The sequence below is a fragment of the Acanthopagrus latus genome, chromosome 16 (assembly GCF_904848185.1).
Source record: "Acanthopagrus latus isolate v.2019 chromosome 16, fAcaLat1.1, whole genome shotgun sequence".
Taxonomy (NCBI): Eukaryota; Metazoa; Chordata; class Actinopteri; order Spariformes; family Sparidae; genus Acanthopagrus; species Acanthopagrus latus.
In genome coordinates, this window is record NC_051054.1 from 15,331,896 (window position 1) to 15,344,697 (window position 12,802).

The following is a 12,802-nucleotide window of genomic DNA, read 5'->3' on the forward strand; positions in this document are numbered from 1 at the left end:
ACTGACCCTACTGTTTGCTTTATTGATCCTTCCGTAGAAGCTTCCTCACCTTGAAGTTTATGAGAGAGCTCTGACGGACAAGTCAAAACAACAGCCCAGTCTGCATCGAGGATTATCCAGGCTTCCAGGTCTGGCCTGCTTGTCTTTGTGTTTTCCAGTGTTTTATTAGCACACCGGATACATGAGGTGTCCTCCTCACTGGTGCTTAAATCTCAGAGGACCCCCCCCCCATCAGGAATAACATACAGTAATATCACTAAACACATATGCAAGTGCTACTGAGATAAGGGAACAACCTGGCTAAGCATTTAAAGCAACTAAGAGAGGACAAATTCCCATTTGGAGCAGAACTCCAGGACCAGATGTGAACAAGCCTGCGAGTACAAACCACTAACAGATACCATCTTGGCTGACATCACGGCACTTTTGGGAATGGCTCCTCCGACCGAGTTTAAGTATCATCGATGCAGGGGCTACTTTGGTTCACACATTTATTTTTCAAAATAAGTGTAAATGTTACAGTTCATCATCTAGGAAACATATTTACAGGGTTTGCAACAGTGAAATAAATAAGGTTGTATAGAATATAGCAGATAGAAATGGTAAATAGTCTACAATGTACAGCAGCTTTGGCTACCAAAAAGTTCATTTTTCCAAAAAAAAAAAAATCTCAACCTATAGTATTAATAAATAAAGCTATGTGAAAAAATAAATAAGGTACTCTTCTGTCCTACTAATTTAAACTACTTTTTTTTTTACACATAGAAGAACAAAGAACTGCGTAAGCTTTTACAGTCACCTCTTCATTTTTTTTTTTTTTAAAGCACATAGTCATGATTCAAACAGACACAAATCTACCGAGTTACTAAAACACTTCAATATAAAACTGGTCTCCAACCAATTTTGGCATCAGATTGGTCTTTGTATTGAGAAATTGGCAGTGGGTCGAAACCTCCGATCCAAGACCTTTTTCCTTGTTTCGTAATGCTTCTCAGATTCTCTCCTTCCCCTCGTGCTGATCAGATTGGTACAGAGCCTCTAGCTGCAACAGCGTGTTCACTTGAGTGGTTTAACATCTCTGCGGGGCTAATATGCCTATCAAATCCCTGATTAGGGGCCTTTATCCCTCCAGGAATCCCTGCAGGACTCTCTGTCTCTCTCTCTCTCAAAAAGAAAAACACTGGCTCCAAAGAAAAGTGCTACGTCTCTTTAACATGCTCTTAATTTGTAATGTGTACCAAACAAGCTCCCCATACACTTTTAACATCTCCACATCACATAATTTCACTTTCAGAGTTGATTAGAACCATCAGTGACGCTGTACAACTAAATCTGAATATATTAGTTTTTTTTTTGTTTTGTTTTTTAGGCTTACTTGATATGGGCTAACTCGGTTATTAAATGGAGAAACAGAGAAAATGCATTAAGGCTATAGAATTAAGGCTTTAAAAACGACTCATCACTATCGCTAACATTCATTGTGAACGGAAGATCCACACACACGCACACAAAACACAAACACACAGCTGTAAATGAAGCAGTGAGGCGAGGTATCAAAGGCCAGATGAAGTGTCTGGCACAGCTAAAACGATTCTTCCCAGATGAACGTCACACCACCTCAGCTCTTGCGATTTTTTGAGATGATGATGAAGCAAAAAAAAAAAAAAAAAAAAGGCGAGAGAGGAACTGGAGGTGAAATTCACGTTTCATTGCTGTTTGTCGTCCAGAGTTTTCTGAATGGGACGACTCAGGTCAGTTGAAGGTAGAAAACGAGGCGGTTATCTGGGAAGTGTGTCCTTCCTGAACTCGATTGGGGCTTGGGGGGGAATGTTTGGACTGGCATTTTCAAAATGTTTTCAAGCTGGCCCCACAGAGACACCCATAATAAAAACGAGAGGTGGCCAAGAACAACACTACAACGAGTACAAACACTGTAGAAATATACAAAAAACTAAGATGGAAACCACACATTCTAAGGCAGGGGTTTGGATCTGGGGGTCTACATAAAGCCTGTTGACTTTGTTATGATTTGGCTGCTGAACCCCAACGTGATCCAACTGGATTATCAGTTCCTTTGGCCTCCCTGCTGCTGAAAATGATTACATCCACGAAGCACTGCTGATCTCAGGGGGGCTTCATCTTCTACAGCCCCTTTAAACTACAGCCCAAACCCCTGTCCTAAAGCTTTTTAATGCCCCTCTTATTGCCTCAGCGTTCCAGTTTCAAAGGAGGCAATAACGAGCAATAATATTACAATGTTCACAGTCAAAGTCTGATTCTGACAGAGGAGCCTCTCCGGCTGCCTCCTTCTCCGCTTGAAAGCAGAGTCCTTTTTATGTTTATGTCCGTGCATCCGTCCACCTCCCAGCGTCTCACTGCACCCAAAGAAGAATATGGACACATAGTAGAAGAAAAACAGAGGTCGCTTGTGTTGTCTCTCGTCGAGCATCCTCAGAAAAGGAAGGATGGGAACACGGGCAGCACCCAAGGTGCGTCACCCAATCGCCTTGGATACAGAGGTGAGAGAGAGTGGGAGGTGCTGGACAGCGCTGCTCTGCTGGGGGGTTGGGGAGGGGGGGGTAGGAGCTGGAGCGGTGTTGTTGTTTTTAGCGCGGCGTCCAGTCGTTGCCCATGCTCAGCTTGGCCCTGGGGATGGTCATCTTGTCCGGGCAGGGGGAGCTCATCTCCGGAGAGAAGTGGATGATGCCGCAGTCGTTCTTCACGTTCTGGAACTTGTTCTCCTTGGAGGGCTCCATGTAGACCACCGAGTTCTTGTTCACATGCTTCTTCAGGATCACAGTCTGAGCAGGACAGGAAAAAAAGAACACAGCCCCTTGTTAAGTGGCGGAAAGTAGATTGACTTAAACACTGTACCTAAGGAGTAAATTTTGTGCCACTTGTTCTTAACTTTACTATTTTTTCTCCACAGCATTTTCCAGCTTCAGACACCAGTTAATTTTAAAAGATAAGTTCATCCCAAAATGATTTTTTCTGGAGCTTCACATCTGACCTGAGTTATGGCTCCAAGGGCAAGAAGGGCATTGGTGGAAGAAGTGTTCAGATCCTTAAGTAAAAGTACAAATACAGTTATCTAAAAACACACAACAGTAGAAGTTACAGTACAGTTTGTATTTCAAAAGCTTGTCATATTATTTCTTATTTCTTGTTTAAAATCTTCCCTTTCCACGACCATTTGGACTGAAAGTTGAAGTTTTGTAAGTATGCAAAACATTTTTTCTAGAGCTTCACAGCAAAACCATGTTGCAGCATTCTCCTGAACAACAGAAAAAAGGGTGATTTCAGCTGTTTTCAGAGAATGCTGCAGCATGGTTTTGCTGTGAAGCTCTAGAAAAAACGTTTTGCATACTTACAAAACTTCAACTTTCAGTCCAAATGGTCGTGGAAAGGGAAGATTTTAAACAAGAAATAAGAAATAATATGACAAGCTTTTGAAATACAAACTGTACTGTAACTTCTACTGTTGTGTGTTTTTAGATAACTGTATTTGTACTTTTACTTAAGGATCTGAACACTTCTTCCACCAATGCCCTTCTTGCCCTTGGAGCCATAACTCAGGTCAGATGACTCCTCTCTAATTTTTTTCATCTTGCACTTGTTTGCTCTGACAATACTCTCTTGACAAATTTGGGATCTTCTGGGGCTACAATCTCATTTCATGGTCGAGTTGTAGATCCCCATGATGGCCATGACCTTGTTCCAGTTAAAAGTGCAGGGCAAAGGGGAAACGGCATTAATCTTAACGTCATGACGGCTTTAGTGCTGCAGGTAGCAGAAGCGAAAAGATCAAGGAGCATTTTAAGCCAGCGCTTGAAAATAATGAGCCGATTAACGTGATTTACGGATCTCTTCTCACCTTCTTTGGTGCGCTGTAGCAGGACATCTGCACCCACTTCTTTTTCTTGTTGATAAGTAACGCCACGATGAGGAAGATGATGATGGCCAGCAGGAGACCTGCCAGGATCCAGGCTGCCGATTGGTAGATGAGGGCCATCTCTGTTTGGCTGGGGTAATTTTCACCCAGACCTGGCTCATCTGTGGGACACAGACAACATCGATATTAGTGCCCCGCCCCTTAATCTGAAAACAGTTTATTTCTTCGCTTCACAGCTCGGTATTAAACATGGAAAAATAAACACTGGCTGACTCGAGAGAGAGAGAGCTCATGTTTACCCCGCGTCCATTAATCATTATCGTTTTAGTGCAGCATGAGTTAATTTCCCTTTCGCTCATTTGTCAAGGCATCACCAAACACCCTCCATCAGGATAAACATTTACAAACTCCAAACACTGGCAAGGGGAAGAAGGCTACAGAGTGATGCCAATAACTGGGATGAATCCATGATGGGCTTGAGGATGTTTGAAAAAGGAGGAAAGGGGAAGCTAAATAAAGCGCTGGCATCACTGCATGCGGTTAGCCAAAACGTCTTGGTTAACCAGCTCCTTGAGTAAGACCAAATCTCTGTCATGAGATCCAGCTGGTCAGTTCCAGGCAACCAAGACAAGCCACTGGGCGGTGGCAGCTAAATGCGCCTGACAAGCTCCTAGCCTATCCGTTATACTGGAGAACAACTTAAAAAAGGGGCGTTATATGTAAGTGGGGATATGTGGATGATTTAACGAGCAGGTACCTGTTTCAGCGATGATGGGCGGTACAGTGACAGTAGTGATCCACGCTGCACTCTCCACCGTCACAGAGGCCGTTGTCTTGGGGGCGCTGGTAGACACCATCACCGGCACCGACGTTGTTACTTCTGTTCAGACAAGAATAAGATCCATTTACTGATATCACCAGTGCAATACAAAGCATTCCAGACATAACTGCGAGGGAATGTACCAACTCCCTGGTGTCGAAATTGATAAGGTGTGTTTATAAGCACTTCCTCTGTACTGCTTTTTTTTCAAAACGCATTGCGTGAAAAGCTCTGTTTTCCACCGGGCAAATAACAAAAACAAAAGGCCTGGTGAAACGGCTCCATGTCAGGGTGAACAATGGGTGCCTCTGCGGAGGTTTTCCTCTATAGGAAAAGCTGACATGGAGCTTTGCCTTCCTGTGCCGCCACGGAGAGGGGGCGACGCGGGCCGATTCAGTCGGGGACAGGAAACACGTGTGAATGTGCGGATGCTCGAGGAATGTTTTTCGCTCCGAGCGGTGCCCGTGTGTGCATGTCACATGGAATGGTGTTGCCAACGCTTGCTCTGTTTGCCTAAGAAGCGCCAGAGTGGCTGTGTCTAACGAACAAACACATACCCGCGCAGTCAGTGTAGGAAACCCCTCGGTGACGCCCTCTTTTTGACGTGTGGCGCTATAAATTATGACTTTCCCAACAACAACATCGGGCTGGGCTTCGTTCCAGTGGTACCACAACTTTGACATCTTGTTCTTACTTTGTGGAAGTGGTACATAAACAACTATTTAGTGTGTAACATGAACCGCATTCAGAATGTATAAACTCAGGGTTGAGTTTTAGCCATAAAAATACTCAAAGTTGAGTCTTGAAGGCAGCCGTCCCTTGACTGAGACTCACCGAGACAGTGTGGGCAGCACTGGCCCTTGCGTAAGACGGGCACCCGGCAGTTGGCAGCCGGACAGCGCTGGGAGAAACACTGAATGGTGCCGTTGTTGCAGGTGCAGCTGGTACAGGCGTTGGCTTTCCAGGAGTCTCCCGCCAGCAGCACATCTCCGTCGTTGGTTATGCAGTACTCCTGCTGGCTGTTGTTGACTGGCAGCAGCGGGCTCTGGGTCTCGTCTGCGGTTGCACACGGGTTCAAATAAAGTTATTAACGAAAATAGTTAAAGGATAAGGTCAGACACGGAGCTGCCTGCTGGGTTAGGTTCCAACTCCTTTCCTCACTTAAAGGTGTAGTATGTAGGAACGGTCCAGCTGTTGAATTTAGACTCCAGACATACAGGGGGCAGCATATCAGAGGAGCAACAGCTGGCTGCTGCTAACTGTGGCTGCCGTTAGCTAGTTTGCTTAGTTAGCCACGTAGCCAGCAGTCCTGTACTCTGACATGAGTATGGCCAGACTGGCAAGGGCCTTGGATCGCTGGGGCTAGCTGGATAGCATTCCTACATATTGCACCTTTGATAAGCCTTTGTAATGTCAGGTTGAAGTTTAGCTTGAAGAGAATTTCTCAAAGAAAATCCTAATTCTGTCTGAGTGCTACAGCCTCCACACGACTCCATTTATCCCTGCTGTATAACATCTCAATCCACAGAAGTTATGGGGCCTTTACGGTGACGCCAAGGGAAAGATGCTTTACTGTATGTTAAACACAAACACAAGTGGCTCCATATGTCAGATGTCAGCTCTGTGGCCCTATCTCTCCGTCTCATCAGACCCCTGCAGGCCTGAGATCTGAGGCCCTCTCATGAGTTAGTTAGCATGTACACACCGCACTGCTCTACAGTGCACATACATCATAGGGCCTGTCAGTGAGATGTGTATTATTCCCACATTCCTGGTGACCAGACCCATACATATATCAAAGGCCGGCCTCTGACAATCTGCTTTTGTGAAGGGAGATGCAGCGATAAGGCGGGCCGGCATTCTCAAGGAGCAGCAGCTCCCAGGCGCAGTCATGCATTGCTGATTTGTGGGCCTCATGCTGGGGGAGCGCTCGGGACATGTTGATTCTAAGTGTATGAGAGAGGCTCGAGTGTTTGGGTGCGCTTGTAAATAAAATATGCGTGTGGTTTTGCGTTTGCGTAGACATTCGTTGTCGGAGTTTATTCCCATAACCGGGGGGAATAGCGCAGATTGAGTGCAAATCACATAGTTACATTCTTGTGCCTCCAGCTATGAGAGAGGTTACGATGAACCTTCGGCGAGGACTGCTGGGTGAAAGCGGTGCACATGTGCTGCTATGTAAACCCAACCGGTCTTGGCTGGTTTCTTTATGAGTCTGTGGGCCTGACATAAAACTGCCCGGCGGAGTGCAACATGCAAGACCTTCCAGAACCACATGCTGATAGCACATCCAAAACAGCTTTATTCTTTTCTTCTGACGCCCCCAGCCCCCACCCCCCTGGGTCTTTTTCCTGCCCTTTTTCTTATTACCTGGGCACACGTGGCAACAGGTGTCCTTGTTCCTGATTGGCATCTGGCAGAGGGCCGGGGGACACACTTCAGTGTCGCACAGGACACGTCCCTTCCTGCAGGTGCAGCGTGTGCACTCGTCCAGGTTCCAGGTCTCCCCCTCCACGTAAAACTCCCCCCCGGGCGCTCTGCACACCACCATGTCCATCCCCTCTGGCTGACCGCTGCCTGACTCGTCTACAGTGCAGGAGAGGAGAAGAAATGAAACAGTCATGTTAGCGGTTTGCAGTCAACTTCACATTCTGGCCTGTGCCAAACGAACATTCATTCAGCTCGTAACACCCACTGCAACGCGACGGAGTGAAAGAGTAAACAGGGTCATAAGTTACACGAACGAGGATGCACGGGAGACCATCCTCCATTAAAATGAAGCCTCGGGCAGTGCAGGGCGGTGTCCAACTCGTGTTTTGACACTCGTTTAGTTGAAAACATCTCTGTGTCCAGCAGAGTAGCAGACATCTGCAAAGAGTTAGCCCCTTGTCCCCTGACTGCAAAGTGTGCGTAGCTTCTGAAAGTTGTAGACATTCTTTCACTCCTAAATATTTGAACAGCCAACTGAGTCACTCCTCCATAAATATCCCGCATGAGTCGGAGGGTTGTGAATAAAAAAACGTGTGGGTGTGGATCAGTGTGCCTTCCATTTTTAGAGAGACGGACAGACAGAGACTGTGTGTTTGAGAGTTTAAGTGGCCGACAAGTCTAAGGCCTAGAAGCTAGCTAATGATCTGAAGCTCTCGCTTGAATGAGCTGTTAGGAGGCTGTATAGTGTGTGTTGCTAGATGTATGTGTGTGCATATGTGCAAGGAAGCATGTGTATTAACTGTTATTGAATGTCAAAGTAAGTCCTAAAGCATTTTTGGGGTGTGTGTTAAAAACTGTGAAGCAGTGCAGTGTGCACATGCTAACTAAGTCAACAAAGGCCTCAGATCTTCATTTAGAAGGCCAAACACGTCTGAGTTTGTCTTTATCTAATGAGGGGAAGATTCAAAAGGATCATTACATTTTTTAGTCGTTTGGGCCTTCATTTTTGTTGATCACACCATGATGTGGATGAATAATCGATTATGAGCGATACCGGAGTGTTCATTACTTCCCTATATTGCATGAGAACCTTGTGGGAATGTCCTGATTGTATTAGTCAAACCCTCAGGTTTTGCCAAGAAAATCCTTATTGCTTGAGAAAAACCTAATATTTTGACTGCAAATTTGAATTAATTGTCTACATTTTTGTCCTTAATACGTCATCTGTTAATTCAAGTAACTGCTGAAATCTGCAAACATATTTCTGCAATAAAGTCGTTGAACATGAGCGCACCCATAATGTTGGTAATGAGCCCTCAGTTGCAAGTGGAAAATGCAAAACTGCCAGCTAAATAATAGCACGTGTGGGAGGTCAAGTCTTGCACCAGGAAGTCTGCAAACTGTGACAGATGTTTTCAACACACAGTTTCAGCAAAAACTTAAAGATGCAATATGCAAGAAGTGGCCACCTGTCGAGGCAAGGACACTCCAAACAGGAAAGGGGGCAGCATATCCCCAGAATAACTACTAAATGCATCTAACTGTAGTTAGCTCAGTTAGCCATGCAGTTAGTGGTCAGGGCTTGGAACATGCAGGGGTATTACAGGACATGACAGGCTGAGGCTAGCTGGTTAACATGCTAACTTCAGTAGATATCTCTGCAACACAACCCATAGACGTTATTTCTTCACTTAATGATTGTATTTGTCTGTTTGTTGTTAACCCAGATTCTTACATATTGCACATTTAAGCTAACCTCGGAGTTTGTTTCGAGCAATGTCACCACATCGCCACATCTCAACAAACTAACTTGGCAAGCACAATGTCACTATTGCCAAAAGGAAGCATGGCCAAATCTGGATAGGATTTGAAAATGGTATTAACTGGATACAAAACGAAGTAACTGACGTACCCTCACACGTGGGGCAGCACTGGTCAGGCCTCACAACTGGATGAGAACAGCTGGGCACGGGGCACGAAATGAGCACACACATCTCCCGTCCGGCGTGGCAGTAGCAGTCACGACAGCCGTCATGCCATCCGTCGCCTTCCTCGTATCGGTGCCCGTTGGAGGTGAGGCAGTAGCTGGGCATCGGTGCTGGGACAGTGGTGCTCGGGGCATGGCCACTTTCTAATGAGACACAAACGAGAGAGGCACAGACCTTAGAGGGGGATTAGAGGAAAGACCCATGGAGGAACTGTGCAAACATTCAAGTTAAGAACCTTGTAAATTCACCGTGGAAATTTCATTAAGTGCATTTATGATTTACTGTTAAAAAGGGGCCAATTTCACTGTAGGACTAAGTGAGAGCTAAGTGGTTGTGGTTTTGTTTGCTGGAATTACTTTATTGCATATGCGTACCAAATGTCAGTTCACAATCAAACCTTGAATAAAGCTTAATGAATTCCCCACAATCCCCAAATATCGTCATATCATCACATAACACCTAAAATGCAGACCAATCACAACTTATGAAGGGCCCACGCTGCCAGTAACCCTGCACGTGTTAAACACAGTACGGCCGTTAAAGCTTGCAGGGATCCGCTGGGATCTGGAACAAAGCCGAACGCAGTGCTACGTTGCAGAGTTCAGGCTTATGTTTAGATGCCTCCTCTCTCTTTCATGTGAAACCTTGGCTTGGAAACAACGCACAGTGAAAAATGCACTTCCAAAAAAAGATAAGTTTCCCATCCCTGAATATTTCAGCAGTCCACAGAGAGGCCGATACAAGGGTTCAGAATCAGGTAAACAGCAGTGTATTTGCAGAAGGTCGCAGCTCTGTTTGCGGAGACGAGGAGCCAGCTGGTCCTACTGATCATCTCGCCATGCAGGAAAACCAGAGGTATATTTGAGGCAGACATATTTATAATGCAGCTAAACTGGCAAAAAAAAATAAACACATCGCATAAAATGTGGTGGCGCATAAATATGGAGTCTGTACACTTGCTTCAAACTCAGGGGGGTTGAGGGAATCTAATTAGAGCTCCGCACACAGCCGCTGGATAAAGCAACACACCGACAAGGACCAAAACAAGCCTTCATAAAAGTCTCCACAGTGGAGCACCAGAAGGTCACAGGAAACATAAGCTGGAGCTTAGTGGCAGAAATTCAACTCTGCTAACTGAGCTCTCCTATCTCCTTCCAACCTCTACCCTTTATACAGCTCACACCTAAGACTCTGTGTCTTGTGTCACATTTGACCTCACATACGCTCCTGACAACAGGAAGGTAGAAAGCAACAGATAACTTAATAACATTCTGAATTACACAGGGTCTTTCTGGAGCTGATGATGGAAGTAGAGAAGGTGTGAGACATCTCTGTTCTTTCTCCTCCTCGTTACATTGCACTTGATTTGGCTGTTTGGCACACCAAAAGATGCCCGAGCGCTGCTTGAACGGGGACGGATGTAAAGTTATTCACGTGTCAGCAAGCCTGCCAATGGTCTTGCCCGGGCCCAGGACGAGGTGATCTCCAAAGGGCCCCGCCAACAGATTAAGTTAAGGCCCTTTCTGGCCTTCCACGACCAACGGCCTGGGACTACTCATCCAGCGTTCTCCCCTGTCTGCAGCTCTGTGTGCCAACATCCATGTGTCGTAGCACCGCGTCGGAAAATGGGTGTAAACTAGGGTGTTCTTCCAGATGTCCAACTCCACCACCACTGATCAGAGCAGTCATTTGGTCTGGGAATGAATGCCAATTGTACCCTTTTACACTGAAGACAAAAACCAGATGTTTGTGGGGGTTTTTTTTTGTCCCGCTTGCAGTTAAGACCCTGTGTAGATCGATAGAGTAAATGCCCTTAAGTACATGGCAATCATCGTGTTAAAATTACCACTTTGACACCCCTGATCTATTGTCACATAATTGCTATTGAGGTACCGTCTTGTGCTTTGCAGCAAGGCCAGAGCTCGGTTACCTTTACACATGCAGACGGAGCAGCCCTTCCTGTTCTGCCGATAGCCGTCGCTGCAGTGCTTGTCGCAGGTGAAGGGGGGACACTTGACGCAGCGACACATCTCACAGCCGTGCTTGTTCCTCCTGAGGGGACAACAATCACAAAAAAAAAATCAAATAGCTTAAACAATGCCACTCCTGTGCTGTCCAAATGAAAACCGCGCCACATCGAGGATATCTCCAAGATAAAAGAGGAGAGCATCGTGGTGTTTGTGATTGAGAACCAGATGCTCACATCTGGTATAATCAACATCTGGACCTGCTTCCCCCCTCTCTCTCTCTCTCTCTCTCTCTCTACATTAGCTGCCTTTAAAGAAAAGCCAAATAAAAAGGCCAACACGTGAGCTCCCTGTGGTTTGCACATCATACCAGCCCGCAGACTGTGGATGGAGCAATCTAAAGCCAATTCAGATGCTTTCAATTCGCCCTTGATGCCATCCTTATTGCTCCAAAAGCCTTTGGCAGACATATAAGAGAGCCAAAGAGCAGCGGCCAGAAGAGAACTAATGTGGGCATGTTGATTGAGGAGCACAGAGAGATATTGCCTTCTGAGGGTCAGGCATAAGTGACAATTCATAAAGAGGGTTTCTCTCAATCAAAACTAGACAGAAGATGTATGGTGCATGGGATCATGGGAGTTGCTGTCATCCTTGTGTCATCCAAAATGAAGGCATCCTGACACCATTCCTATCTGCTTTCAGGTCCCTGACCCCGTTATAGACTAAATGAATGAATTAAATCACATTTTGTTCCTTGTTGTCGGTGGATGAGTCCAGTTGTCGGAACAAAGCCTAATTAAAGGGATACCTTCACCTAAAAAGAAAGCGGAGCAGTATTAAGTGCAGAGGCTGCAGAGGCTGGAAATAGGCCGGTCGGATCCAATTATCCGCCTGATAAAACATGGATGAGCTGCAGGTTGATAGATTGTCAAAACACAGATGAAACAGTGACCTGCATCCACACTTCTAGCCTCACTCTCTATCCCTCTCTGTCTAACATTCGGGCCTCTTTAACCCAGCAAGCCTCCTCTCCACCCCTCTCTCTCTCTCTCTCTCTCTCTCTGTCTCTCTCTCTCTCTCTCTCTCTCTCTCTCTCTCTCTCTCTCTCTCTCTCTCTCTCTCTCTCTTTCTCTCTCAGGGTAAGTGATGATACCCATTTTATGAAGCAGTGGCCTCATTAGGTCTGGGTAATTGCTCGATTAATCTTCATCTGCCAGGCCAGCATAAATAAAATAAGCCCCTCGAACCCATGGATGGGTGCTGTGTCCCATAAAGAGGACAGAGCATGTCAGCCTTCAGAAAACAGAGCGCCCTATCTATGCTGAAACAGCAATAACAGCTATTGAAACAACATTGTGAGGGTTTGGCCAGAGCCTCACTGTACAAATACAGAGACAGAGAGTGCTGCGACCTTAGAGCAAGGCTTTGTTTAAAGATGGTGTGTGGAATGCCAAGCAGCGCTTTGGGCTCCAGGGGGATAGAGGGGCTCGGGGAGGCACTGGGGGCCCCCCGGCCCTGGGACTGCTGGCTCGGCACAATTTCCAGTGTGCCGCAAGTGTGATGGCCAGAAGAATGCCATTCATGGCCTGTGAGGTCACAGTGATGATTTTGAGCTATGGAGGATTTTTAAGACACAACTTCAGTCGTAAGAGCGACCCTGAGAAAAGCCCTTCATCTGGACACAGGAGAGGAGTGTTCAACACAT

The 12,802-nt window shown here is 46.0% G+C and overlaps 1 protein-coding gene across 3 annotated transcripts in view; it reads right to left on the bottom strand.

Annotated features, from left to right (window-relative positions):
• Nucleotides 1-473: 473 nt before the first annotated feature.
• The window catches only part of crim1 (cysteine rich transmembrane BMP regulator 1 (chordin-like)), a 36,410-nt gene continuing 24,081 nt past the window's right edge, over nt 474-12,802 (bottom strand). For 2 of the 3 annotated variants that reach the window (XM_037072431.1, XM_037072430.1), the window contains 7 exons: nt 11,061-11,182; nt 9,055-9,273; nt 7,083-7,298; nt 5,547-5,768; nt 4,650-4,772; nt 3,875-4,053; nt 474-2,801 (listed from right to left, as the gene is read on the bottom strand). In XM_037072431.1, the coding sequence (XP_036928326.1) occupies nt 2,607-2,801; nt 3,875-4,053; nt 4,650-4,772; nt 5,547-5,768; nt 7,083-7,298; nt 9,055-9,273; nt 11,061-11,182 (1,276 nt within the window). In that variant the 3' untranslated portion in view covers nt 474-2,606. The remainder of the gene's footprint in view (nt 2,802-3,874; nt 4,054-4,649; nt 4,773-5,546; nt 5,769-7,082; nt 7,299-9,054; nt 9,274-11,060; nt 11,183-12,802) is intronic. The other variant, XM_037072432.1, reaches the window with a different exon arrangement.